Raw genomic sequence first — 26,492 nt, 5'->3', positions numbered from 1 at the left:
TGGTGCTGAGGATCGAACCCAGTGCCTCACACATGCCAGATGAGTGCACTACCACTGAGCCAAAAACGCAGCCCCTGCAAATTTTTTAATTCACATACTTATTCTTTAATGTTATAAAAATAAATTTACTAATTTTTTTTCTCAAAGATCATAGTAATTTACATAGATTGATAGACATAGCAAGGAAACACCCATTGTATTTATCTTGTTTTACTGATAAAAGTAAAAACTATTTGGATATCACTTAATTTTTATTCAATAGAATTTTCCAGTTTAAAGTATTTGAAATTGTATAGTTACAAGTTCAAATAGTTGAAATGTTTGTCAGTCTGGCTAAAGTTTATACAGTGTAGATGGGTGTCACACTCATGATCCACCAAACAGTGGTTTGGTCCTGATATTGTGGTAACAATGAATATATTATGAGTGACACATTATTCCCAGGAGTTTACTTGTACTCTGAAAAGTGGTTTAGTTGGTACTAAATCTGACTTACAGGTTTGGCAGCTCTTGGTGTTAATGTCCTGGAATTTGATAATAAAGTTTATTTGCCCCTTTAGAATTGGTATTTTCATGGTCTTTTATCACACTCAGCCTCCACCTTCCTTTTTTTTAGGTTGAGGAAATTCTAATCTTTCATTCTGCATTCATGGAGAAGTTTATCTCCTTGCTTTTTATCTTTCTTTTGGGCTGGGGATTGAACACAGGACCCCATGAATGATAAGTGTGCACTGCCACTGAGCTACATCCCCAGCTCTTTCTCCTTGTTTTCTAAATTTTCCTTTCCTAAGCTGCCTTCTATTCCATTATAACTTAACAGAAGAAGATTCACAGTATTTGAGTTGTAGAGAGACTTAAAATCTTAGATGTAAAGTTAAGTTTTTGGTTTTGTTTCAGCTAATTTTCCCTACAAGGCTCCGTATTTGGTTGGAGATTTGGGCCTCAATGGAATCTTAACTAACACATTTGATAGATACTAATGGTAATTTCTGGGACCTTATAAGCAGCTACCATTCTGCAAGCAACTGTTTTTAAAAATATTTATTTTTTAGTTGTAATTGGACACAATACCTTTATTTTATTTATTTTTTTTATGTGATGCTGAGGATTGAACCCAGGGTCTCCCATGTGCTATGCAAGAGCTCTACCGCTCTACCACAACCCCAGCCCCTGCAAGCAACTTTTATATTTTTCTGTGCTGGAGCTCAGTGTACTCTCTAATCAGTTTTCTAAGCAAATTTTGAAAATTAACATATTCTACCTGGTAGATGATACCAAGTTCTTTCAGCTTGCTGCTCTTGCTATTCATTTTATTTTCTAAATAATACATTCACCGTTCAGACAAGCTGCTAGCACTAATTCCTGCAAGTTTAACATGTGATTCTCTTTCCAGTGTTAACATGATGCATGTCAGTCATCATTAGCTCTTTTTCTTCATGGAAAAGGTGTTGTCTTAGCTGTGCTTCTCCACCCTGTGGACCTCTCTGCTGCTTGAATATGTCTCCTCCTAATTCTTTTAGACACTGTTGCATCCTATATTTCCTGCAGAGATGTAGACTCATCTTTGAGGGCCCAACCATTTCTTATCTATCCTCTTTATGCCTCAAAATTGGTATATGTGGGGGCTGGGGATGTGGCTCAAGCGGTAGCACGCTCGCCTGGCATGCGTGCGGCCCGGGTTCGATCCTCAGCACCACATACAAACAAAGATGTTATGCCCGTGGAAAAAACTAAAAAATAAATATTAAAAAATTCTCTCTCTCTCTCTCTCTCTCTCTCTCTCTCTCTCTCTCTCTCTTTAAAAAAAAAAAAAAATTGGTATGTGGCCGAGTACTTAGCAAATGTGTTTTGTTATGTTTGTCTTTCAAAGACCAAGATTGTTTCTTTATTATCAGGTCAGCAAGGCTTTTCTCCCAAAGCTCCAAAAGAACCATGTTCATTCGCAAACACTGAGAAATTAAAAGCACAACTCCTGCAAATTCAGACAGAGCTGAATAATTCAAAGCAAGAATATGAAGAATTCAAAGAACTAACTCGGTAAAGTGTGACTACACATGTGTGCTTGCCTGTTCTAGTGTTGATTTGTGGTAATTTTAATATTCACAATTTAAATGGGCATTTTACTTTAAATATTAAATTCTTATTATTAGCACCTAACTTGTTTTGACACAAAGAAAAAGGGCTTTTTGTCTTTTTTTTTATGGTGTACCTAATGAACTAAATGATAAATGTTTTAAGCAATATATTGTCAATTGAACTTGCTGAGTAAATTCTTTATTTTGTAACCAAATTTATAGTTATTAATTGAATCTAGATTTTTAAAAGTTCTGGGTTTGTTAGTATTCTTGCTGCTCGTTGTATAAAAGAAAAACAAGACAATTCACATTGATATAAATTAAGATGAATCCTATCCTAAATTATAAAGAACAGTTTGCTTTTAAAATGACATCACTTATGTTGTCATCATCGTCATGGACTATTTAGGCCCTTGAATTTGAGCTCTACTATTTAGTAGTTGAGTTCTTTGAACATTTTTGAGTCCCTGAGTATATTACCCAGCTGGAAAATGAAGGTAATGATCCTGAGAGAATATTTCTGATTTATATTTATAGTATAAACTATAAAGTACTTTACAAGTGTTTGACTTGCTTATTAACCTGAAGTACTGTTTTACAATATCTATTAGGAAAAGGCAGCTAGAATTGGAATCAGAGCTTCAGGCTTTGCAAAAAGCAAACCTTAATCTTGAAAGCCTTTTGGACGCAACAAAAGCCTGCAAGCGGCAAGAAGTTTCTCAACTGAATAAAATTCATGCTGAAACACTTAAGGTAGGTTATCTGAAGCAGCGGTCCCGTGTTAAGTTAGTGCTTATCTCTTTTGTATTTTTTTTTTTTTTGAAGATTTTTTTAAAGATGGACACAATATCTTTATTTTATTTTATTTATTTTTATGTGGTACTGAGGATTGAACCCAGTGCCTCATATGTGCAAGGCAAGGCTCTGCCACGAGCATAAGCCTAGCCCCTCTTTTGTATTCATAATGGAGAGAGTCTACATGGTCTATCTCCAGACATAGGTGGCATCCTTCACAGAGGTTAACCTCAGGGTCACACTGACTGGTGTTCTTATGTATACCTCCAGTAGTAGGGCCAGGGAGCAAAGAATACAACATTTGGGATCAAATTCTCACCAGCCATTAACCTTAGGCAGGGTTTTCTAACTTTTTAGCCCCACCTTTCTTTCCTCTAAACTGAGGATGAAGGTTTTTTTTTTTTTTTTTTTTTTTTTTAATATTTATTTTTTAGTTTTTGGCGGACACAACATCTTTGTTTATATGTGGTGCTGAGGCTCGAACCCGGGCCGCACGCATGCCAGGTGAGCATGCTACCACTTGAGCCACATCCCCACCCTGATGAAGGGTTTTTAGAGTAGTAACATTATTGATAAAGAGCCTAGTCCTCTAGATCTCAATAAATGGCAGCCATTGCTGTAATGTAATGTGTGCAAAGAACACTAAACTAGGAGAATATGTTCATAAAGTACTCATATAATTATCACACATAATACTTGGAAATAATGGGGGATGGGGTCCTCTAATAATTTCTCCTCACAAAAGAAAAAATGTGCAAGCATCTGACAGTAAGGAATTTGTGGGGGAGGACTATATAAAGAAAGTAAAAGTTTGAGACAGTGATGCTGTTGTTGGGAATGTTAGCTTAATATATTTTAGAGTTTGTCCCAGGTCAGAAGGGGAAAAAGAACTTTGTCATTCTTGTTTTTTTGTTTGTTTTTTTCTTTTTTGTTTGGGTAGCTGCAAAAGAATCCGTTATATGGATATATCATGATTCATTTAACGTACAAAATCCTATTTTCTTTACAAAGTTAGAATTTTATCTTTGCTTTTTTTTTTTTTTTTTTAATGACCTTTGGGGGGATGGAGTTGCAGCTTAATGATAGAGTACTTGCCTCGCATGTGAGGTACTGGGTTTGATCCTCAGCACCACATAAAAATAAATGAATAGATTGTGTTCATCTACAACTAAAACAAAAAATTTTTTTAAAAATGACCTTTGAATTCTTTGCAGGAAATAAAATATTAAAGAATATTATCAATTGTTTTATAATCCTTGGTGGCTCCTTAGCACAGTAGAATTGTTGAGGGAAGAGTGGCATAGCAATTCAGATCTTTGGTTGTTGTTGTTTATTTTAAATCATATCAGTAACTTTATGAATACATTCTCATGGTTTAAAACTACAAGTTAATGTTAAAAGTTCTTTTGGAGCACCATTGCCAGTCTAGTTCAATCTGGTCCTTTATCTCATACTCCTGGAATTAATTTAATCATTTTTCTTGGTGTTTGTACAGCAAATATGCATGGACTGAGAAAACATGTAGAGTTGTTTTATAGTTTGTTTATTTTGCTATTTTAAAAAAATTGAAGTCGGGGCTGGGGATGTGGCTCAAGCGGTAGCGCGCTCGCCTGGCATGCGTGCGGCCCAGGTTCGATCCTCAGCACCACATACCAACAAAGATGTTGTGTCCGCTGAGAACTAAAAAATAAATATTAAAAAAAAAATTGAAGTCAATTTGCATATGTTATTCTACAATATGCTTTAGTTAAGTAAGTCCAACATATGCCTTGGATCTTTCTATATTAACTAGTACCCAGAGTGCTACCTCACTTTAAACCTACACTTCCACATTTTGGATGACTCATGACTCTAGGTGGTTTCCGAGGGCACACATTCTCGGGGATTGGAAAAGTGGATGTGTTAGAAATGAGCCAGGCCTGCTCGAGCTGCCCCTGGGGTAGCACCAATTGCCTCCTGGTAGAAGAACACCATCCCACTAATGGACATCATCAGGCTCTTTAATTCTTACAATCTCATGCGTGAAAATCAGGATCTTTTTAAGGTTTTAGTTCCCACTTTACTTCTAGTGGGGATGAATGTCTTTTCATATGTTCATGTCCATTTGTATTATCCTTCTCTGTAGGGAAAAAAAAGCCCATTTTCTATTGGTAGTTTATCTTTTTCTTGGAATTTGTTGGCATTTTTATCAATCTTTTGTTTCTTACATACATTGTCAATATATTTGGCCATGGTGTTGTCTTTCATCTTTGCATGTAATATTTTTGTTACATGGTAGTTTTTCATTTTTGATGCATCCAGGCTTATTGACCTTTTATCTTTTTTTTTTTTTTTTTTTTACATTGAGATCTTTGTATACCTTTTATTTTATTTTTGAATGGTAGTAGAAAGATTTAACTTTTTAAAAAATCCATGTTTTTCTCACTAATTTGAAATCTCTACACATAAATCATTCTGTTTGTGGACTTTGTATGTTTTTCCAATTTTTTGACTATAACATGCTAAATTACTGTTTTAATAATTATACCCTGTTTATAATGTGACTTTATATTGGATGGGAAGTGTGTCTTGTACATTTATTGTTTATACAAAGTTGGATATCAATTTACCAAGTTTCATTTTTTAAAACCTTATTAGAATTTTGCTTGGAACTGTATTGAATTGATAGAATTATTTCTATTTAGGGCTGGGGTTGTGGCTCAGTGGTAGAGCACTTGCCTGGCATGTGTGAGGCCCTAGGTTCCATCCTTAGCATCGCATATAAATAAATAAAATAAAAGATCTATTGACAACTAAAAAATATTTTAAAAAATTATTTCTATTTAGTCATGTCTTCTGTTTCTTTAGGGACACTTTTTCCTTTCTTTTGAATAGATTTCATTTTTTTTTCTTAATACTAGAGATTGAAGCTGGGTACACTCGATCACTCAGCTGTATTTCTAGCCCTTCTTATTTTTTCATCTTGAGACAGGGTCTCACTAAGTTATCCAGCCTGGCCTTGAACCTGTGAACTTCCTGCATTAACCTCTGAGTAGCTGGAATTACAGGCTTTAATTTTTGTCTTCTCTCTTCATAAAATTACTAAATATGCTATTTTTTTTCATGTGTACTAATATTGTTTTCCATAATCATTTTTTTTTCAGATTATAACTACACCAACCAAGGCTTATCAACTTCGTTCTCGATTAGTACCAAAATTAAGCCCTGAAATGGGGAGCTTTGTGTGTAATTCTAGCATATTAGATAATGATATATTAAATGAACCAGTTCCATCTGAGATGAATGAACAAGCTTTTGAGGCCATTTCTGAAGAGCTTAAAAAAGTACAGGTAATGTTCTAGGTTTTAAAAAGGTAAATAATTAGACATTCAGTTAAATAATTTTCTTTGTCTATCATTTTAACTCCCTGAAATTTGTAGTGTTAAGTGTGAGTGTATAAAGGGCACTAGCTTAGAAACCAGTCTACTCTTGTTCTTTTAATTCATTTTGCAGTCTTCAGAAAATCATTCTCTATTCTCCATGGACTTTGATTCCCTTGTGTAAAATGACCATAATTGCAAGCTTCAAGTTTCAAAACTGATTTATGTGGTTTATCTGCTAAAGAAAGTTCAGATATTTGACACAGAATTTTAGTATAAATCAAATTTTAGACAGCTTTTCATATATTTGTAATAACTTGTGAAATTGGATTATTTCAGAATTCTGGTTTGAAAATTTAAAAAAAAAAAAATTCTGTTCGGTAAAACCTGGAGTGGACCAGATCACCTTGAATCCCAATAATTTGATCCTTCCAAGCCATTGAGGTCTTCCTACTGAAGTGTCCCATGCGTCTCTGAGGAAGCTTTTAGCAGTCTCAAGATGCCTCTAGGTTTTAATTCTAATCCCTTGTGTTCTTTGGGTTTAAATTATCTACTTTGATGGAGCACACAAGAGTAATTCTGAAACATCAGAAATTGTCAGGATAGGCTTTTGAAGTTTTCTGGCTTCAAACAGACCTTTGCTATCTTCATTCCTATGGAGTTTTAAGCTTATTCATTTTTGATTTCTTTTCTCTTTAATTAAAAAGAAATGGTGATGGTATGTGAATTCCATTAAAAGAGTTTTAATGGACTGAAATTTGTGTATTGCAGGAACAAATGAATGCTCTTCAAGTCAAGCTAGATGAGGAAGAGCATAAAAACCTGAAGCTTCAGCAGCATATTGACAAACTGGAGCATCATTCGGCACAAATGCAGGAGGTGAGCCTGGGAGCTTGGCCTCAGTCAATGTGTGAAACAAGCACTCAAAGTAGAGCATTATGGGACAAAAATGCCCTCACAGATCCTTGATCAACTTTAACTTTGAAGACTACTCTGGTCTTAAGGCAGATGTTGACATTGTCTGAATTTGTCAGTTCCATTCTGTTTGTTGAGAAGAAAACAAGATGGCCCATCCACATTCTTACACTCTGTTTCTCTTCACTGTGATTCCTGGAATAGCCAGATTTTTTTCTTGTCAGAGACCTTAAAAAATTAGACTTGAAAAACAGCCTTAGCAGGGTACAGTGGTGCACGCCTATAATCCCAGCGACTCAGGAGGTTGAGGCAGGAGGATAGTAAATTCAAACTCAGCCTCAGCAACTTAGCGAGGCCCTAAGTAATTCAGCAGGACCCTGCTCTAAATAAAATATAAAAAAGGGCTGGGGATGTGGCTTGGTAATATAGCATCCTTGGGTTCAATCCCCAGTACCAACACCCCCCTAAAAAAAAAACAGCCTTTGCTGGGCATGGTGGCACACTCCTGTACTTCCAGTGACTTGGGAGTCTGGGGCAGGAGTTTCACAAGTTTGAGGCCAGCCTCTGCAATTTAGTGAGACCCTGTCTCAATATGAAAATTAATGTTCTGAGATGTATCTCAGTAATAATACACCCCTACTACTTTGTATATTCCTATAATCCCAACTACTTAGGAGGCTGAGGAAAGAGGATTGCAAGTTCAAGGCCAGCTTGAGCAAATCTCAAAATAAAAATCAGAAGGGCTGGGGATATAGCATATGGTAAAGTGTCCCTAGGTTTGATCCCTAGTATCAAAATAATACAAAATAAAAATAAAGTCTGGGGATATATCTGAGTGGCAGAGTGCTTGCCTAGCATGCACGAGACGGGGTTCAATCCCAAATACTAGAGGGGATTAAAAAAAACAAACAGAAATAAACTGATGATTTAAACTGTCTTACCCCACCGGTATTCCTTTTCCAGTAAACATATCTCTTTCCCAAAGCTTTTCTCATCAGAAAGAACTGATTGGACCAAACAGCAAGAAGAGCGTCTCTCACAGTTGAATGTCCTTGAAAAGCTGCTTCAAGAGACTCAGACTGAGAATGATTGTAAGTTTGAACAGTTAGGAGTTTTGTGACCTGAAGGAATACTGTAACCTCAGCGTCTTTTTACTCATTTAAATAAATGTCGTCCTGTGTTTTGGGGTTGGATTGTTTTATTGTTAGACAACCATACTTGAGTTTACATGACAGTGGTGACGATAATATATTATAAAAAGAAACTTTTATTACTTTTGATAAACAAATGACAAAGATGTTTGCTTAGCATCTTAATTAAACTGCTTTGAAAATGAAGTAACTTCAATTTATGAGTGTTTTAATATTGACAAAGCATTATTTTTTTAATTTTGGGAGCATCATTTGAATTTCCAGTTTTTTCACTCATTTCTTATTTCTCCCTTTATCAGAGTTTATACAGTAGTTTACAGTAAAACTAACACAGCAGCAACAAAAATAGCTATTCTGTTGTTTGTTTTTTAATTTAAAAAGTTACCTAATTGATATTACAGTTGGAGTTTCCCTGGAAGACCAGAGGTGTTTAGCCCATATTGAAAAGTTCTGGTATATCACCAAAAGATTTTCAGTAACTAAGATAAAGTCACTTGAAATTTGTTAGACCTCATGATGTTTCTTTCTTAAGAGTTTTGATGCACATTTTACAGGAGAAATCTAGAAAAGTCAAGTGACCTCTAAGTGAGGGAGAGATGTTAACTCTTCAACTAGAAATGTAGGAAGAGCTATGCAGTAGGGAGAAGATGAAACAGAAATCTCAGGTCTCTTGGGTACCACCACTTGGTTCAATATCTGTCCTTAATGGTATCATCAAATATATTTGTGTACTTTATAAAAAAATATTTGTGATGAAACCTGTTGAGGACTTGTTTTGTTTTTTAGTTTTAAAAAGTGAGGTGCGTGACCTTCGAGTAGTTCTTCATTCTGCTGACAAGGAGCTTTCTTCAGTAAAACTGGAGTATAGTTCATTCAAAAAGAGTCAGGAAAAAGAATTCAACGAGCTGTCTGAAAGACACGTGCATGTACAGCTTCAGCTGGGCCACGTCAGGTAGAGTTGTTGTGTGATGGTTTCAAGGTGCCTGATGGGTTGTAACTCAGGATAATGTGACGTGCAGGTGGTATAAACCCAATTCAAACTGCTTCAACAAAGTAGTAATTTTTAGTAATTTATTATAGCTGCACACCTTTTATTATACCTGGCATTTGTTTTAATCTCTGAATCACTGAGTCTAATGTTGGCTTTATTACAAACTAGTTTTGTGTGATTTTTTTTTCTTAAGTCACTCTACTAATCTCATTGGATCTTATTATCCTTATATTTACTTATCAGAGTGGGCCTACATCAAAAATATAAAGAATACATAATATTTAGGTTTTTAAATTTACCTTAAAAGTATTAAATATGTCCTGGCTTTTTAAATATACTGGACACAATTTATTCTTTCTCATTGTTTCTGGTATAACATTGAATAATTCACTTATTGGACTACTTATTCTCTAATGTGGCACTCGGGTGCTGTGTGGCCTCTGAATGAGTCAGCACAACAGTAGTGTTGTTTCTTGAATTATTTCGCTTACTTGATATATACTGTTTACACCACAAACACATACATATTTATGTATGTGTGTGTGTTCATTAGGTTTATGTAAGTTGGCAGTGGTTTGTTGATAGAATAAATTTAAGTGCAGATAATCTGACTCATAAAAATATTGAATGCTTGTGTGTTTACCATTGCAAAATGTTTTCCTGGTAAAGATTAGAACATGAAAAGCTTCTTGAGAGCCAAGCTTGCCTACAAGATTCCTATGACAACTTACAGGAAGTAATGAGATTTGAAATTGACCAACTTTCAAAAAATCTCCAAAACTGCAAAAAAGAAAATGAAACTCTGAAATCTGATCTCAATGTAAGTGACAAAGGTATTGGTAATGGGTGAGTGTGACCCAGGATTGTGGCTGTTCTGTTGTGTGAAAGGCAAGGACAGTCCTGACTCCCTCCCGCTCTTTCCCTAGACCAGCCTCAGTGCCTGCCACGTGGAAGGTATGCCACATATTTGTTGGCTACACATTGCTTATAGCAGTGTCTTCAAATCTAATGTTAAGTTTGTCTTTTAGAACTTGATGGAGCTTTTTGAGGCAGAAAAAGAACGCAACAACAAATTATCATTACAGTTTGAAGAGGATAAAGAAAACAGTTCTAAGTGAGTGCTGTCACTATCACATTCTTTGTCTTGTTTGTTTTTGTGTTCTTGCTAATACCCTGCAAAGAGTTATTTTCAGCAATGTGGCTCAATGGTAGAGCACTTGCATAGCCGTGTGAGGCCCTGAGTTCCATTGCCAGTACCACAAAAAAAGAAAAAGACAAAAAGCTTTTTCTTTTAAAGTTTGCCGAAATGAATATCAGATGCTTTTGTTAATTGGCTATATAAAGAAACTTAGCAATAACTATCTATGGTGCTTTTAAATGAATTGAGACAGGTAGTAATCAGAACTCAGAGTCTTTTGTAAGTCACAGTATATATAACTTCTAGCTGTTCCATTTATTATTGGGAGGTGGGGGCTGATTTTTATTTCTGTTTCTACTATTCTTTTTCTAGGTGTTCTTTTTTCTTTCTGGTCCCTTACCAGGAATGCTGTTGTCTGTCTTCTCTCTCTCTCTCTCTCCCTCTCTCTCTCCCTCTCTCTCTCCCTCTCCCTCTCCCTCTCCCTCTCCCTCTCCCTCTCCCTCTCCAAGTTCTTTTCCTTGATAGCCTTTAGTCAGTCTCTTGGGCTTAGCCAGTAGTCTCATGATCACTTTAAGGAAGAGTTGTTTCTTCAATCAGTACTTATAGAGTTCTTATTATGATATAGAATCTCCATGCTTTGGTATACAGTGGTAAATGTAGAGCTTATATCTAGATAGGAGATAGGCTGTTAACATATTCTCACTCATGCAAACATTTAGTGATATTCATTAAGCCAAGCCCTATTCTGGTAAATGCCACAATGTATAGAGTAAAACAGTGAAACAAAACATCCCTGTCCTACTGAACTTTAACATAGAAGAGACAAGTAATTAACAAATATGCATGTTATGTTGAGTTCAAAACACTCTGAAGAAAATAGTCATGAAACAAAATTGGACTCTTGTTAACTAGCCATTGAAATGGTTCAACTTTCTGACTTCTACTGGAATATACTGACAAAGCCAAGGTGTGTTTAATAAACTTCAATTGTATTGCATTTAATCTCTTCCAAACTAACAGACTCAGTTCCTGTTTACATTGAATGGAATGGGTTAAAATGTAATTCTTCTCTTCCAGAGAAATCTTAAAAGTTCTTGAGGCTGTACGTCAGGAGAAACAGAAGGAGATGGCCAAGTGTGAAGAGCAGGTAAATTTCCTGTTATTCTGACTCTAGAATTTGAAGTTTGAACCTGATATGTAAACAAGTTTATTATAAAAACTATTTCAGCTTTAAGTGTTGGAAATCAGTTAATTTTTTTAGCTCTTACTTTTCTAACTCCTAAATGGCTGTCATCATAGGTCATTATTTGTCCTCCTGGTAGAGAATACACAGTATCATTGCCTTTCAACACAGTTGATCATTTTGAAGTATTACTCTTATTTATAAATTCTGTAGTTGAAAAGCAGGTATCAGCTTGCTTGGTTAGTATTGTAATGTATTTTAATGTATGTGTGGTCATGATCTAATTCTTTTTTTAAGTATTTGTTTTTCTCTGTAGATGGCAAAAGTACAGAAATTAGAAGAGAGTTTGCTTGTTACTGAAAAAGTGATCGATTCTCTGGAAAAGTCTAGAGAGTCTGACAAGGTAGGTGGAGTTTATAAATGCTGACTTGTCATTCCACCTTCAGGGAAGGTGGAAGCTTCCATTTCCATGTTCGTATTTGCACACTCCAGTGCAAATACATCTCTGCTTTGGTTGACAAGGGTGCTTACAGAATGCTTCTTCCAATTAAGTTAATTATCAAGTAATTTCAAGAGGAAACTGTTCTGTTGCTTTGAATTGAGAGTGTGTTTGTAAAACACATTCTGCCCTTTTAAATAGGATGCTGATATAATTGTGCCCCTTTCTCATTAATTGTAAGTTCCATGATACAAATTCTCAAATCCCTTTGTGCTGACTTTATCTGGAATAATAAAAATAATATGTTTCTCCAAGTATAAAAATCAGGTATAAATTGAATATAGTGATATACCCCTGAAATTCCAGCTGCTTGGGAAGTTGAGGCAATAGGATCCTGAGCTTGAGGCTAACCTAGGCAACAAAGAAAGATCCCCATCTCAAAAACAAAAACACAGGCCTTAATAACATAGACCTAGAAAAATCCTTATTTCTCTCTTACTCATTTATAAAACCGAAACAATTAATTAAAGTAGAATAAAGCCAGTAAATATAAATTGATATTAATAATGGAGTGTGATATGATATTTTGCTAAAATAAAATTGACTTCTTATGTTGCCATTAGGAACGATAAATGGTTTATCACTTTAAAATGATGTCCTTAACATCAATGGGTATGAAGATACTGTTTCTATCCTCATCAGGAAGTTGTAGCTGAACTCATGAACCAGATCCAGGAACTAAGAACATCAATCTGTGAGAAAACAGAAACTATAGACACCCTGAAACAAGAACTGAAGGACATAAACGTAAGTTCAGTCACCAAAAAAGATAGTAAATTTGTGCATGAGACACACTTCATAGACTCCTCAAAGGGTTAACAAACATTGAAGATTCTGGGATCAAGTAAATTTGGAAATACAAATTGAAGTTCAGTGAATTACTGTGTTTGTTTGCTTGCAAAGCCTTTATTGTGCAGCATGCATATCTTTGGGAGGCAGCACAATCGGTAGCATTTCCCACATTTCACTGTCCTGGAACAATGTTCTCCGTGCACCACTTGGGAATTGCTGATACAAACCAGATAAGAACAAACGGGGTGTTATCTGCGACAGTGAAAGCTAAGAGATGGTGCTCCTTAGTTGCTTTGAGGAAAAAATACACATTTTAATGAAGTTCAGAGACATTAATCATGGAGAAAATTGGTTTGTTTCCCCAGTATTAGACTTAAAGTAACTACTTCTTTCTTCATGTATCTAAATTGAATGATGATGCTTCCTCCTCAGCTTGGGTCAAGGAGAAGGTTTTGTCCCCCTTTGGGTTCCAAGAGGAGCTTGCCACACCTCATGTGTTTTTCCAAAGGCAGTCTCCTGATGAAGATGACAAAACCAGATGTGTTTTCACTGATCTATGGGACTTTCCTACTTCTCTTTGCCACGTGCATCAATTCTTCCATTCCCTTACTAAGTATTATTGAACTAACTTGTTAATCTGGTCATCACCACACAGCTCTTAAATTATTTTAATCTACAAATAAACAGCTAATAAAGTAGACAGATTTTGTATCATGATTTTCTTTTCTGCAGTGCAAATACAACTCTGCTTTGGTTGACAAAGAAGAGAGCAAAGCATTGATCAAGAGACAGGAAGTGGATATTCAGGATCTGAAAGAAACCCTTAGGCTGAGAATACTCTCTGAGGACATTGAGGTACATGTTAACATAGCACTTTATTTGTCTTTTTACTTGTCGATATGTATATTTTTGCATGGAGGGTTTTTTTTTGTTGTTTTTTTTTATTATTATTATTTTTTAGTTCTCGGCAGACACAACATCTTTGTTGGTATGTGGTGCTGAGGATCGAACCCGGGCCGCACGCATGCCAGGCAAGCGCGCTACCGCTTGAGCCACATCCCCAGCCCCGCATGGAGGTTTTTTAATAAAAAAAAATAGAAGGTTTTTTTTTTAATGATTAAATCAGAGCCACTTTTCTCATGGGAGGTTGGACGATTCAGAGATAACACTAAAATTGTTGTTTTGGGTAGTTGATCTGTTTTCATTCATTTGTGATACCCTGGTAAGTTCCTAAACTGGTTTCCTCATGTAAGAAATGCAGAGTGGAATCGGCATTTACTTGGACGCAGTGGGAGAAGTGGGAGCAAAGGAAAGACTGGCTAACAGTTTGATTTCAGGGTGGCCTCTTACATTTTAGCTAAAATAGGTTTTACTTTGTTGTTGTTCTTTTTAAAAATTAAGTGGTACTAGCCAGGCATGGTGGCTTACACCTGTAATCCTAGTGATTCAATAGGCTGAGACAGAAATATTATGAGTTTAAAGCCAGACTCAGCAATTTAGCAAGACCCTGTCTCAGAATTTAAAAATAAACAAACAAATAAATAAATAGGACTGAGAATGAAGCTCAGTGGTAAAGCACCCACCCAGTGTTACCAGTTTCTTATGTATTCTTCCAGAAATATTTTAGATTAATCCTAAATACTTTCACATAGATGGTAATCTGCCATGTATATTGTTCTTCATGTGCTTTAGAAATAAGGTTTTCTCATAATGGCAATGGGGTAGGGGGCATGGAGGAATGAAGGAACTTTAGATAGAGCAAAGGGGAGGGAGGGGAAAAGGGGGGTAGGAATGATGGTGGAATGAGTTAGACATCATTACCCTAAGTACACGTATGAAGACAGGAATGGTGTGAAAATACTTTGTGTGTACAATCAGTGACTTGAAAAATTGTGCTCTATATGTGTAATATGAAATGAATTGCATTCTGCCATCGTGTATAACAAATTAGAATAAATAAATAATTTAATTTTAAAAAAATGAAACTCTTTGTGGAAAAAAAGAAATAAGGTTTTCTTGGGAAAATGTGCTAACCAATGAAATAACTTCAACAAATACTTATTGGATCTATGTATTGTACAACCTATATCTGGTCTGGCATTTGGGAATGGAAGAATGATTAAAACATTGTTACGTAGGCATTGTAGCTTAAGTGTATTACTATGTAATAAATTACTTGAAGCACAGAAAAGGGAGGGAGGGAAGTAATTCTGCCTGGGGAAATTCCAAAGAGCTTTCCAAAAGAGATAATATTTCTACAAGACTTTGCCCAGGCTGTCCTTGAACTTGGCAGTCCTGCCTCAGCCTCCTGAGTTACTAGGATTACAAACATGTTCCACTGTGCCTGGCTAAGTATTTGTAAAAATAGCTTTACTTTATATCAGCAATTCACAAAAACATAGTATATCAAAATCTTAGGGAGAAGGTTTAGCAAGTATCAAGGACAAAACTTGCTGAGACTTGGATAAACCTGTAGGAGACTTGCAGAGGAAGGTACATTATTGCTTTATAAAAATAGAAATTTATGTATTCTAGTTCAAATCTCAATTTTTAAAAATTTGACAAGAGGATTTGAAAATTCCTTTAAATAAATACACAGAATTTCTCAACAAAATGTAGAAAAATAATAATGCAGAGAGATTTGTGAACTAGACATAATAATGTCTCAGTGTTGGACTGATGTCAGATCTTTGCAACAATTTGGAACATGCACAGAGAGACCACCATGAAGGGGAAGGAATTTAGTGTAGTGGTAAAAGGGATATTTCATAACAGTGAAGAGAACATGGGTTGTCAATAAATATTAGGAAAAGACCCACTTGAAAAGATAAGGTTAGATTCTTACCAATGCAATTTCTTAGATTAAACAAATGGTATTACAAAAGTGTTAGAAAACACAAAGACATGATGAATCCCGAAGATTGTTTTTAAAAGTGGCCCTTTGAAAAAAATCTTGGTACTATGGTTAGAAACCAAAAAAGGGAAAGTTAAAGACAAAAATAAGACTGAAGGATAGATTGGGGGAAGCTACAACTGATGACATCAGGTCATCAGCTGAATACATACATAGGTGAGCTCTTACAAGTCACAAGAAGGGACAGAACATCCCTGGTTGGAGGGAAGTGGATGCAAAAAGGTACATGGGCATCCCCCACAAAAAGGAATATAGTGGCACACAAACCTCTTTGGATCGAAGAAGTGCAAATTAAAATATGTTGTAAAGTGCAAGCCTCAAGGAAGATGTGCAGAAGGGGATGATTTCGTAGACATTTGGAGGTATTGAGGTCCAGCCTTTAGAGAGATAATCTGGTAATATGTACCTTAAGTTTTTTGTGTATACTTTGAGTTTGTACTTCTAGAAAATTACCCTAAAGAAATAAATCTAGATATGAGAAAAAAGTATATTTAATACTGAAAAATTTAAGTTAACCAAAATATTCAGTGATGGGTTAAACTGTGATGTATCTGTATGAAAAGGAGCCCACCCAAAGAAAATTATACAAGAAAAGAGTGAGTAGATGGAAAAATGTTTGTAATATATCAAGGTTTTTTGTTTTTATTTATTTATTTTTTTGTTAAAAAGCAGATGAATACATACATGCATAGATTTGGAAAGGAAGTATAAGCAGATTCTTCAGTTTGATAGTGATTACATGCACTGCATACATAGGAATTATGTGTGCAACCTGTAGGACTTCTAATTCTCTCTTACTTTCCGTCACCTTACACTCTGAAATTGATGACCTGTGAAATGGTGCACTGCCCAGCCCCTACCCAGCTGACTTGGTGGTAGGGTATTGTGATAGCTATTTACCTGTTAGTATATAAAAGTCTAGAATCAATTAGTGAGACATCAGGAAGCTCTATACCTCAAGTCCTCCCCAGGGAAGAGATCAGCTTTAAGATTCTAAGGGTTGGGGGGGAGTGCAGTTCAACCCCCACTGAGATATTGCTATGCATTTACTGTGTAATACTTTTCTGTATAGGCCGGTTCACCTGAATATCAATTGATTGGTTTATCTTGGAATGGATTAGCACTAGCACATAGACTTTTTTTTTTTACATAAAAAAAATATCAACCTTTAAAAAATTAGTAGTGACTTGTGAACCTTTATTGGAATATCAAAATTAAGTTATTTTCTTTATGGGGATTTTGTACCCTAACAGAGGGATATGCTCTGTGAAGATCTGGCTCATGCCACTGAGCAGCTGAACATGCTCACAGAGGCTTCGAAAAAACACTCAGAGCTGCTGCAGTCAGCCCAGGAAGAACTGACCAAGAAGGACGCCCTGATCCAGGAACTTCAGCACGAGGTAAGCTGCAGAGTGGTGTCACTCAAGATGGTGTCAGGCAGAATCCACAGTGGAGTTTGTCAGGATATTCCTGCCTTGGCTGGTTTCTCTGCACACAAAAGGTGAAGACTGAGGAGAGTGTAGGTGATCTGGCATTTGCACTGTGGATTGTGGATTTGGGTTTGCTCACTTGAATTGACACTTGCATGGCCATATCCTTCCCTGCTCTGGGTCCTTGGCAATGGCTACAACTTCTAACCACTGTGATAAGGGCACAGCTGACCATCATTGTTTGGCCACTATTGTTGTTTTACATTTTGTATTTTTCTAAAATGAACCTTTTATTATAAAATTTAGAAAGTAAAAACCAGGGCAAATTATGGGAGCAAAGGAGATTATTGGGTTTACTGTATTTATGTGGGTTTGTCTTTGCATCCTCTATTCTGTACCATTGGTCTACAAGTCTATTTTGGTGCCAATACCTGCCATTTTTGTTATTATAGCTCTGTAGTATAGTTTAAGGTCTGGTATAGTGATGCCACCTCCTTCATTCTCTAAGAAACATTTTTATTATTATATTTTATTTCCATAGTATTATGGATTGAACACAAGGATACTCTTATTTTTTGAGACTCATTAAGTTGCCCAGGCTGACTCAAACTTGCCCCCTGCCTGAGCTTCCCTAGTTGGTGGGATTATAGGCATGCATATATATATATATATATATATTTTTTTTAATTGGGGTTGAACCTAGGAGTACTTTACCACAGAGTTACATCGCCAATCCTTTTTATATTTTATCTTGAGACAAGGTCTCACTCAGTTGCTTAGGGCCTTGCTAAAGTGCTAAGTCTGGCCTCGAACTTGGGATCCCCCTACCTCAGCCTCCTGAGTCACTGAGATTATAGGCATGCCATCACACCCAGCAAGAAATGTCTTTTTTAAATTGATAGATATAATATATATTTATGTGGTACAATGTGATCTTATACAAACACACATTATGGGATGATTTAGTCAAATTAATTGACTTTTTTTATTATATTCACATTACATTGCAGTAGATCTCAAAAACTTATTTTTCCTGTACACCTGAAACTTTGTACCCCTTAACCAAAGTGACCAATTCAACTTCCTCTGCTCCCAGCCTCTGGTAACCACTATTCTCTACTTCTATGAGTTTGGCTTTTTTAGATTCCACACTTAAGTGAGATCATGTGTGTTTGGCTTTCTGCCTCTGGCTTATTTCAGTTAGCACAGCACCTTCCAGTTTTATCCATGCTGTTATTGCAGAGGACTGAATCTGCTTCTTTTTAAGGCTGAACAGCATTTGGTCATTACACCACATTTTCTTACCCTCTCATCTCTTGGTGGACATTTAGATCTACTCCGTAACTTGACTATTGTGAATAAGGCTGCAGTGAACATGGGAGAGCAAAGTTCTCTTCGGTATATTGTTTCTGTTCCTTTGGTTACATACCCAGAAGTGAGATTGCCGGCCAGGTGGTAGTTCTAGTTTAAGTTTTTCAGGGGAAACCTCTATACCATTTTCCTGTGTGTGTGTGTGTGTGTGTGTGTGTGTGAAGCCATTCTAATAGGTACGATGTGATAACCTTATTGTGATTTTTATTTGTATCTCCCTGATGATTGGTGATGCGGAATCTTGTCTTTTGTAATTAGACCCTGTGTTTCATATCATTTTCTAACTTGTAACCTTTCTTCTGTTCAATTTTCCCAGCTAATCCAAAAGAAAGAGGAAGTAGAACAGAAGAAGAATGAATATAACTTCAAAATGAGGCAACTAGAACACGTAATGGATTTTGCTGCCGAGTATCCCCAGGTACTTCCCAGGAAAAGCATGCATTGCAGGAGGACTGAATAGTTTGTTTTGTGAATGATAAAAATGTAGAAATTACCAGAACCATAGCTTGGTCTTTTTTTTTTTAATCTTAGGTATACATAACAGTAGAATGTATTTTGACATAATATACATACATGGTATATAGCTTATTCTAATGAGGATCTCATTCTTTTGGTTGAACGTGATGTGAAGTTTCACTGGTCATGTATAGTCATATATGAACATAGGAAAGTTATTTCTGATTCATTCTACTCTTTCCTTTTCCCCCCACCTTCCTTTTCTTCATTCCCATCGTTTAATCCAATTAACTTCTATTCTTCCTGCCTCCGCTTGTTGTATGTTAGCATCCACATATCAGGGAGAACATTCAGCCTTTTGGAGGGGATTGGCTTATTTCATTTAGCATGATAGTCTCCAGTTCCAACTATTTACTGGCAAATGCCATAATTTCATTCTTCTTTATGGCTGAGTAATATTCCATTGTTTATAATAGAGCACATTTTCTTTATTCATTCATCTGTTGAAGGACATCTAGGTTGGTTCCATAGCTTAGCTATTGTAAACTGAGCTTGTTATAAACATTGATGTGGCTAATTCCCAGGAGTATGCTGACTCTATGTCCTTTGGGTTTGTGCCAAGGAATGGGATAGCTTTGTCTTATCACTAATGCCCTCTGTCTGCTTTCTCCTTGATAAAAGTACCAGTCTTTGGTGTTTTACTTGGACATGAATTTGAATAATAAGTTAAACCAACTTATGTCTCAGCATGCACTGTGTGCTAGCTTCTTGGCATATACATTTAAATGCATATTCTGTGTATTAGCTATATAGATTTATGAAATCTGTATAGCATCACTTAATCGGGTATTTGGATGAGATGTGATTTTATTTTAGAGTCCTAAAACACCACCACCTCATTTTCAAACACATTTGGCAAAACTCCTGGAAACACAAGAACAAGAGATAGAAGATGGAAGAGCCTCTAAGACATCTTTGCAACATCTTGTAACAAAGCTGAATGAAGACAGAGAAGTCAAAAATGCTGAAATCCTCAGAATGAAGGTACCTGGGTCCTTTTCCCCCTCTAGTAAATTTAATTTTTAAAAATAAGCAGGATTCTCAAGGCTGCTAAGGATAGATATTCAAAGGGCACAGAACTGAAGGTGAAGAGAGAAAAGTCTTCCTCCTACCTCTGGTTCATAGCTACCTAGTTTGCGTCCCAGGGTAGCCGGTTTCTTTTTTCTTATTTGTTAGAGCTTTTCAGTGTGTACACTTGGTTTAAGTCCGTAAGCATCCTTTTCCTGCCCTATGTGGCCTTTACACAGTTGTATCATATCATACAATTTGTACCAACTACACTGTCTCAGGAGACAGCCTGTATCCTTAAACTTCACCTCATAGTGCTATGCAACTTTGAGGTCTTTGCCATCTTATAAGCATGTTATCTCAGTGTCGTTTTAATTTTTCTTATTTAAAGTAGCATCAACATCTTTTGTTTTTCTTTCATGGTGAACTATATCCTTCACCATTTTTCTGTTATTGGACTTTTTCTTATTGATTTGTGGGCATTCCTTATATATGAAGGAGATTTATTTCCGTCTGTGATAAATTTAAACTAATTTCTTCTGTGCATGGCAGGGCATTTCTATGATTTGGGGTGGAGGCATGTGAAGAGTACATAGATAAATGTGAAGGAGGGATGTGGATGCCCACAGAAATTAGCATTTAGCCTGTTCATTGCTCTGCAGTGAGAGTTTGTTTAGGAACTCAATTAGGTCATGTTAACCAAGTGACATAATGTAAGTAAAGATAGTATCACTCTTGGATTTTGTTTGTCAAGGAGAGAGGATCATTCCTTCCCTTTGAATTCAGGGCACTTCATGCTATCTCAGGAATGGGGCTGTTACCCAGGTTGTCATGATCTTGAAACGTAGAAGAAATTGGGTCAGGTTATTAGAATTAAATTTAAAAGAATATTCCTTGCAGACAAGTGTTTATTCTTCTGGATGGTTACATTCGTGATTTTTAAGTTAGGATCTGATTAAGTATTTTGAGGGATCAACTATGGCATCAAAGTAGAGACTTTTGTCATTTTTTTCTCCTAAAGGAATTATGAAAATTCCACCCACATAAACAAATGACTTATGTGATATTGATAAGAAACTGTTCAAAGTACCATGGATATGGTCGTGAATCCTAGTTCTAGGCCTCCGAGAACTTGTCACAATCTCTGTTTTATTCAGCAAAACCCCTTGCCCTGTTCTGTACAGAGGAGGAGCTTAAAAGAGGAATGCCCGCTGTAGTCATGGATTGGGGTGCAAAATAATATTGTCGTGTGTTTTCTGAAGAGCATGATTTTGGTATGTTCTTAGGAGCAGTTGTCTGCAATGGAAAATCTGCGCCTGGAATCCCAGCAGTTAAGAGAGAAAAACTGGCTCCTACAAAGTCAGCTGGATGACATTAAAAGGCAGAAGGACAACAGGTGAGAAGAAGCCACCAGAATTCTGTGGGCCAGACCTTGGCCTGCCTGGGTGTGGTTGGGTGAGTGAGATTGGGTTGGTTTCATGGTGTATGTGAGTTCCACTAGCCCAGGAAGTGCTCCCTTAGCTGATCTGAAGCAGGTCTGGAGAGGGTGTTGGTTTTTCCAGAGTGGGAAGATAAGGCATTTGTGGTCTCAGCTACTCTGTTACCCTGTGCACTGTAAAGCTACCAGAATGAATTTATAATGTGTGAAATATTTTAATCAAATTACTTCTACTTAAAAAAGATTTTTTTTTAAATAGTAAATTCAACAAGACAAAGTCCAAGAAGGCTGCTGAAAAAGGGGAGGATTCCTGCCATCAGAATTCATGGTCCAGGAACACTCCTGGGCTGGGCCAGAACATCCTCAGCCTTATACACAGAGAGTCCCCTGCAATGACCATCTCTGTGTGTGTGATTTGGCCTCAGCTTAGAGCAGTTGTTTATTTGCATTTGTGCATTTATACATAACATAGTGCCACCGGCAGCCACATCCAGACCTATGTCCTGTCTCTAACATTTAAAAACCTTGTGATTTTGAACACATTTTTTAACCTCTTAGTGCCTTAGTCTCCTTAACATTAAAGTGAGGAAAGTTCTGTCTTCTCCCCAAGATGTTTTAAAGATTAAAAAGAACATGTACACACACGATTGGGAATGTGGTTGAGTGTCAGAGCACTCGCCAACATGCCTGAGCTCTGGATTCCATCTCCAGCCCCAGAACAACATAAACTTATGTAAAGTATCAGTTACATGCTTGACTAACAGTGTCACTCAATAAAAGGTACTTAATAAGTACCCGATGTAGGATTATGACCCAACCTATTGCTAATTTTCTTCATGAAGGACTAAAGACGAGAGGGGCTATAAAATTATGTGGGACGTTGAAATGAACCAGAGTTTGGGGGGGGTCCTCTGGGATAGAGGACCTTACTGAATTCAGCTTCCCAGAAATATCTATCCAATAGGTGCTGTTGCCAGAAAGTCTTTGACAGCTCCCCAGCAACCCATCTGAGACAAGAGATTTGAGGGTGGTGATGGAACTGTATTAACAATCTTTTTTTAAATAAGTCATTTCCCAGTTTTAATAAGTATCAGAGTCAGATTTTGTAAGGCAGGATTAAAGGCAGAAGTCAACATTTTTGATAAGCAACTTCCTTTCCTTCTAGGTAATTGATGAACACAGTCCACAGTCTACTCACCTAAGTTCTCAAAGGCTCCACCCCCACATCCATTCCTTTTTCAAGAGTAGGTAGAAACTTGGAAATAGAACATGCCCAGACTCATTTGTGGTTAAATAAATGATTTAAATACTTTATTTCATAATCTCATGTCCTTTGTAGAAGGAGCCACACCAAACCTTCTTTGAAAACTCAGGAAAAGGGGTGATCTACAGCCCAGGGGCCAAGTCTAGCCCACAGCCTGTTTTGCAAATAGTTTTATTGGGACATAGTCACCTTTCACTTAAATATTGTTATGGCTGCTTTCTTGCTGCGGTAGACAGATGCGTAGCTGTGACAGAGATGATACGGCTACCAAAGCCTAAAATACTTACTCTCTAGTTCCTGACAGGAAAAATCTACCTTTGCCAGGCACAGTGATATACACCTACAATCCTGGCAACTCAAAGGCCGAGGCAGGAGGATGGCAAGTTCACAGCAGCCTAGGCAACTTAGTGAGACCCTGTCTCAAAATAAAAAATAAAAAGGGCTGAGGATGTAGCTCAGTGGTAGCGCACCCCTGGGTTCACTCCCCAGTACTGCCAAAAAAAAAGAAAAGGAAAAGTTTGCCTCTCCCTGGATTAGCACACAGGAAGCATCTGCCCCCTCCCCCATGATGTCGAGTTCTTCCTCACTGGAGTCTCATTGCCATTTTTGTCTAGGCTGCCAGATTCGTTAAGGGAAAGAGACCTTACTGTAGCTTCTGTTTTCCTTCAAGAAATGGTCTTGTACTCACCCGACAGAGAGAGATTCCTAGAGAAGCTCACGGCATTCAGGCAGGTTTTCTAAGGGGGAGGTCTTGCTGTCCGTGGGACTGTCCTCGGAACTCACCTCACAGAGGGGGCTGTGCCCCCAGAGTGTCGTCGTCCGTCTGTATTTAGGGGAGTGTTCCTTTCTCATGAAGAGGTTTCTGTGTGGTTCCTAGGGAATCCAAAGGGGAAGTCGGGCTCCAAGGGGCCAAGCCACCCAGAGGCCCCCTGAGAAACACTCCCCACTCAAAAAGGCTCCCTCCCACCTGATCAGGCTCACCCAAGGCCATGCCCCCATTTGATCTCCAGGTATTACCACTCTGCATTAGCTTCTACTTTCACTTTCAACCAGGTCTTGATTAGATTTCCCAGCTCTGCTTGTCATGTTTTTGTACTGGGAGGAATGAGTCCCGAGTTCTGGGGAGCAGCCTTACTTCATCCCATGTGTTGGTCACATATATCAACTGTACTAACTTGACCCATCACCAAAGAGTTAGCTTCTCTTGACATAACTTTCATTGCTACATATAATGAATCTGAAACTGATACTTGGATCTACTTGACAATGTTTCTCTGTTCACTCTTCTAACCTATGCAGTGACCAGAATCATCCCAACAATCAACAGCTGAAGGGTGAAGAAGAAGAAATTATCAAAGAAAGACTTGCTAAAGTATGATTTACCTGACACAATAGCGTCTTTTTCTATGAGAAAGTTTTCATAACTACATGTTTTTGAAACTATTTTGCTACTGAGATTCCTGTCTTTCCTGCATATCCTTTGTTGAGCATAATATTTACCGTCAGCATTTAGACATTGCTGAGAAGTACAGGGGGTTTGTCTTCGTGCCTGGTGGGAAGTCGCCTGGTCAGCGTGCCCAGTACAGTTCTTCACTTAGCAGCCTTAGAAGGCACAGTGCATGAAGCCTTGTGAATACGTACCCCGTGATATATGTGTGACTGGGATCATGGGAGAGGACATTGGTTTGATTTTATTAGCATGAGGGATGGATTGCTTTCTTTTTCAGTCTTTTCTTTTTAATGTTTTAACATCTTTAAATTTGATGTTATAAAGGACCTTAAGCCATCTTTTTTTTCCTTTTTTTTTTTAATCTTATTATAGAGTAAAATAGTCGAAGAAATGATGAAAATGAAGGCAGAGTAAGTAAACTATTTTGTAGTTCAAATGCTTGATTGTCTTTTCTTTATTCTCCTCTAAGGGAATTTTAAGAAATAAGCCCATGGAAAAGCCTAACTTCCCTTGAGGAATGCATTTTTCTCCTCATGGGCATAAGAACAGTATAACTGGCCAGGTTTCCCTTTTTACATCTATTCTGGTTCCCTCTGATTTAAAACCCTGATACCCACAGGTCATATTTTTTTTTGAAGCCGTGATTTTAATTTATTCATATAGTTTTCCCATTAATTTATATATCCTTATAAATTGCCTCATTCTTTGATGAACAAGGTACAGTGTATTTTCTATCAAGTTCAAACTAAGTAACCAATAAAATGATAAAATAACATTCAAAAGATGGAGTAATTACCAAACATTTCTACTTGTTATACATCTTAAGAGAATTTTGAGCTACCATATACCCTCTTACATATTTTTTTTAAATATTTTATTTTTTAGTTATTGGTGGACACAACATCTTTGTTTGTATGTGGTGCTGAGGATCGAACCCGGGCCGCACACATGCCAGGCGAGCGCGCTACCGCTTGAGCCACATCCCCAGCCCCAAGAGAATTTTTTTTTTTTTAGAGAGAGAGAGAGAGAATTTTTAATATTTATTTTTTAGTTCTCGGCGGACACAACATCTTTGTTGGTATGTGGTGCTGAGGATCGAACCCGGGCGGCACGCATGCCAGGCGAGCGCGCTACCGCTGAGCCACATCTCCAGCCCCCCTCTTACATATTTTTAATTTGGCCTTTTATCTAAAACTTTTCATTATAAATTTAAATTATTGCAAAGGATGAATAGTCTGGCTTGTTGAACATGATAACATTTGCAATTAAAACTCTTGTCATTCTTTTAAAGGTTTCCAACCAATTTGCTACAGAAGGACTGGGCATGGTGGCACACATATAGTCCTAGCAACTTGGGAGGCCAAGACAGGAAGATCTCAACTTTGAGGCCAGCTTGGGCATTTTAGCAAGATTCTCTCTCAAAATAAAATAAAAAATGAAAAAGGGCTGGGGATGTAACTCAGTGGTAGAGCACCATTGAGTCCAATCCCCAGTACCACAAAAAGGGAAAGGGGGAAAAAAAGAAAAAAGCAAGATAATGAGGGCTGCAGTAGAGTGCTTGCCTAGCATGAATGAGACCCTAGGTTTGATTCCTCAGCACTGAAAAAAAATGCATGAGCAAGCCAAGCATGAGGGTACATGCCTATAATCCCAGGAACTTGGGAGGCTGAGGGGTGACGAGCCCAAGTTCGAGGCCAACCTCATCAATTTAGTGAGGCTCTAATCAACTTAGCAAGACCCTGCCTCAAAATGTGAGGGATGTGGGCTGGGGATGTGGCTCAAAAAAAAAAAAAAAAATGTGAGAGATGTGGCTCAGTGATTAAGCAACCCTGGGTTTAAAAAAAAAAAAAATGAGCAAATTTCTGAGTCTAAAATTATACATTATTCCCTTTTCCTTTGAAATTGAGTTTCCATTCTGTACTCTGCAGAATTTTTTCCCAATAAGTTATATTTTGGGGGGAATATTTTATTGATTAACTCATCATTCTACTTAGCAATGAAAATATGTACACAAGCTAAGAGTAACCCTTTTTTAAATTTTTTTTTTTAGAAAGAGAGAGAGAATTTTTAATATTTATTTTTTAGTTTTCGGCGGACACAACATCTTTGTTTGTATGTGGTGCTGAGGATCGAACCCGGGCCGCACACATGCCAGGCGAGCGCACTACCCCTTGAGCCACATCCCCAGCCCAAGAGTAACCCT

The 26,492-nt window shown here is 37.1% G+C and overlaps 1 protein-coding gene and 1 long non-coding RNA gene across 2 annotated transcripts in view; one reads left to right on the top strand and one right to left on the bottom strand.

Annotated features, from left to right (window-relative positions):
• Positions 1–26,492, bottom strand: part of LOC308643113 — a 622,623-nt gene that overhangs the window by 72,412 nt on the left and 523,719 nt on the right. The gene's annotated exons all lie outside the window — the stretch shown is intronic.
• The window catches only part of KIF15 (kinesin family member 15), a 58,899-nt gene that overhangs the window by 28,582 nt on the left and 3,825 nt on the right, over positions 1–26,492 (top strand). The window contains exons 15-32 of the mRNA XM_081287428.1: positions 1,896–2,037; positions 2,687–2,828; positions 6,014–6,199; positions 7,001–7,108; positions 8,130–8,235; positions 9,082–9,247; positions 9,956–10,106; positions 10,315–10,400; positions 11,502–11,571; positions 11,924–12,010; positions 12,749–12,853; positions 13,631–13,753; positions 17,066–17,212; positions 18,930–19,031; positions 19,946–20,113; positions 21,424–21,533; positions 24,139–24,211; positions 24,662–24,699. Coding sequence (XP_081143554.1) covers positions 1,896–2,037; positions 2,687–2,828; positions 6,014–6,199; positions 7,001–7,108; positions 8,130–8,235; positions 9,082–9,247; positions 9,956–10,106; positions 10,315–10,400; positions 11,502–11,571; positions 11,924–12,010; positions 12,749–12,853; positions 13,631–13,753; positions 17,066–17,212; positions 18,930–19,031; positions 19,946–20,113; positions 21,424–21,533; positions 24,139–24,211; positions 24,662–24,699 — 2,110 coding nt within the window. The remainder of the gene's footprint in view (positions 1–1,895; positions 2,038–2,686; positions 2,829–6,013; positions 6,200–7,000; positions 7,109–8,129; positions 8,236–9,081; positions 9,248–9,955; positions 10,107–10,314; positions 10,401–11,501; positions 11,572–11,923; positions 12,011–12,748; positions 12,854–13,630; positions 13,754–17,065; positions 17,213–18,929; positions 19,032–19,945; positions 20,114–21,423; positions 21,534–24,138; positions 24,212–24,661; positions 24,700–26,492) is intronic.

Source organism: Spermophilus citellus (assembly GCF_964194105.1).
Source record: "Spermophilus citellus genome assembly, chromosome: 3".
NCBI lineage: Eukaryota > Metazoa > Chordata > Mammalia > Rodentia > Sciuridae > Spermophilus > Spermophilus citellus.
Note: the sequence above shows the minus strand (reverse complement) of the source record. Positions and strands in the feature narration are given on the sequence as shown.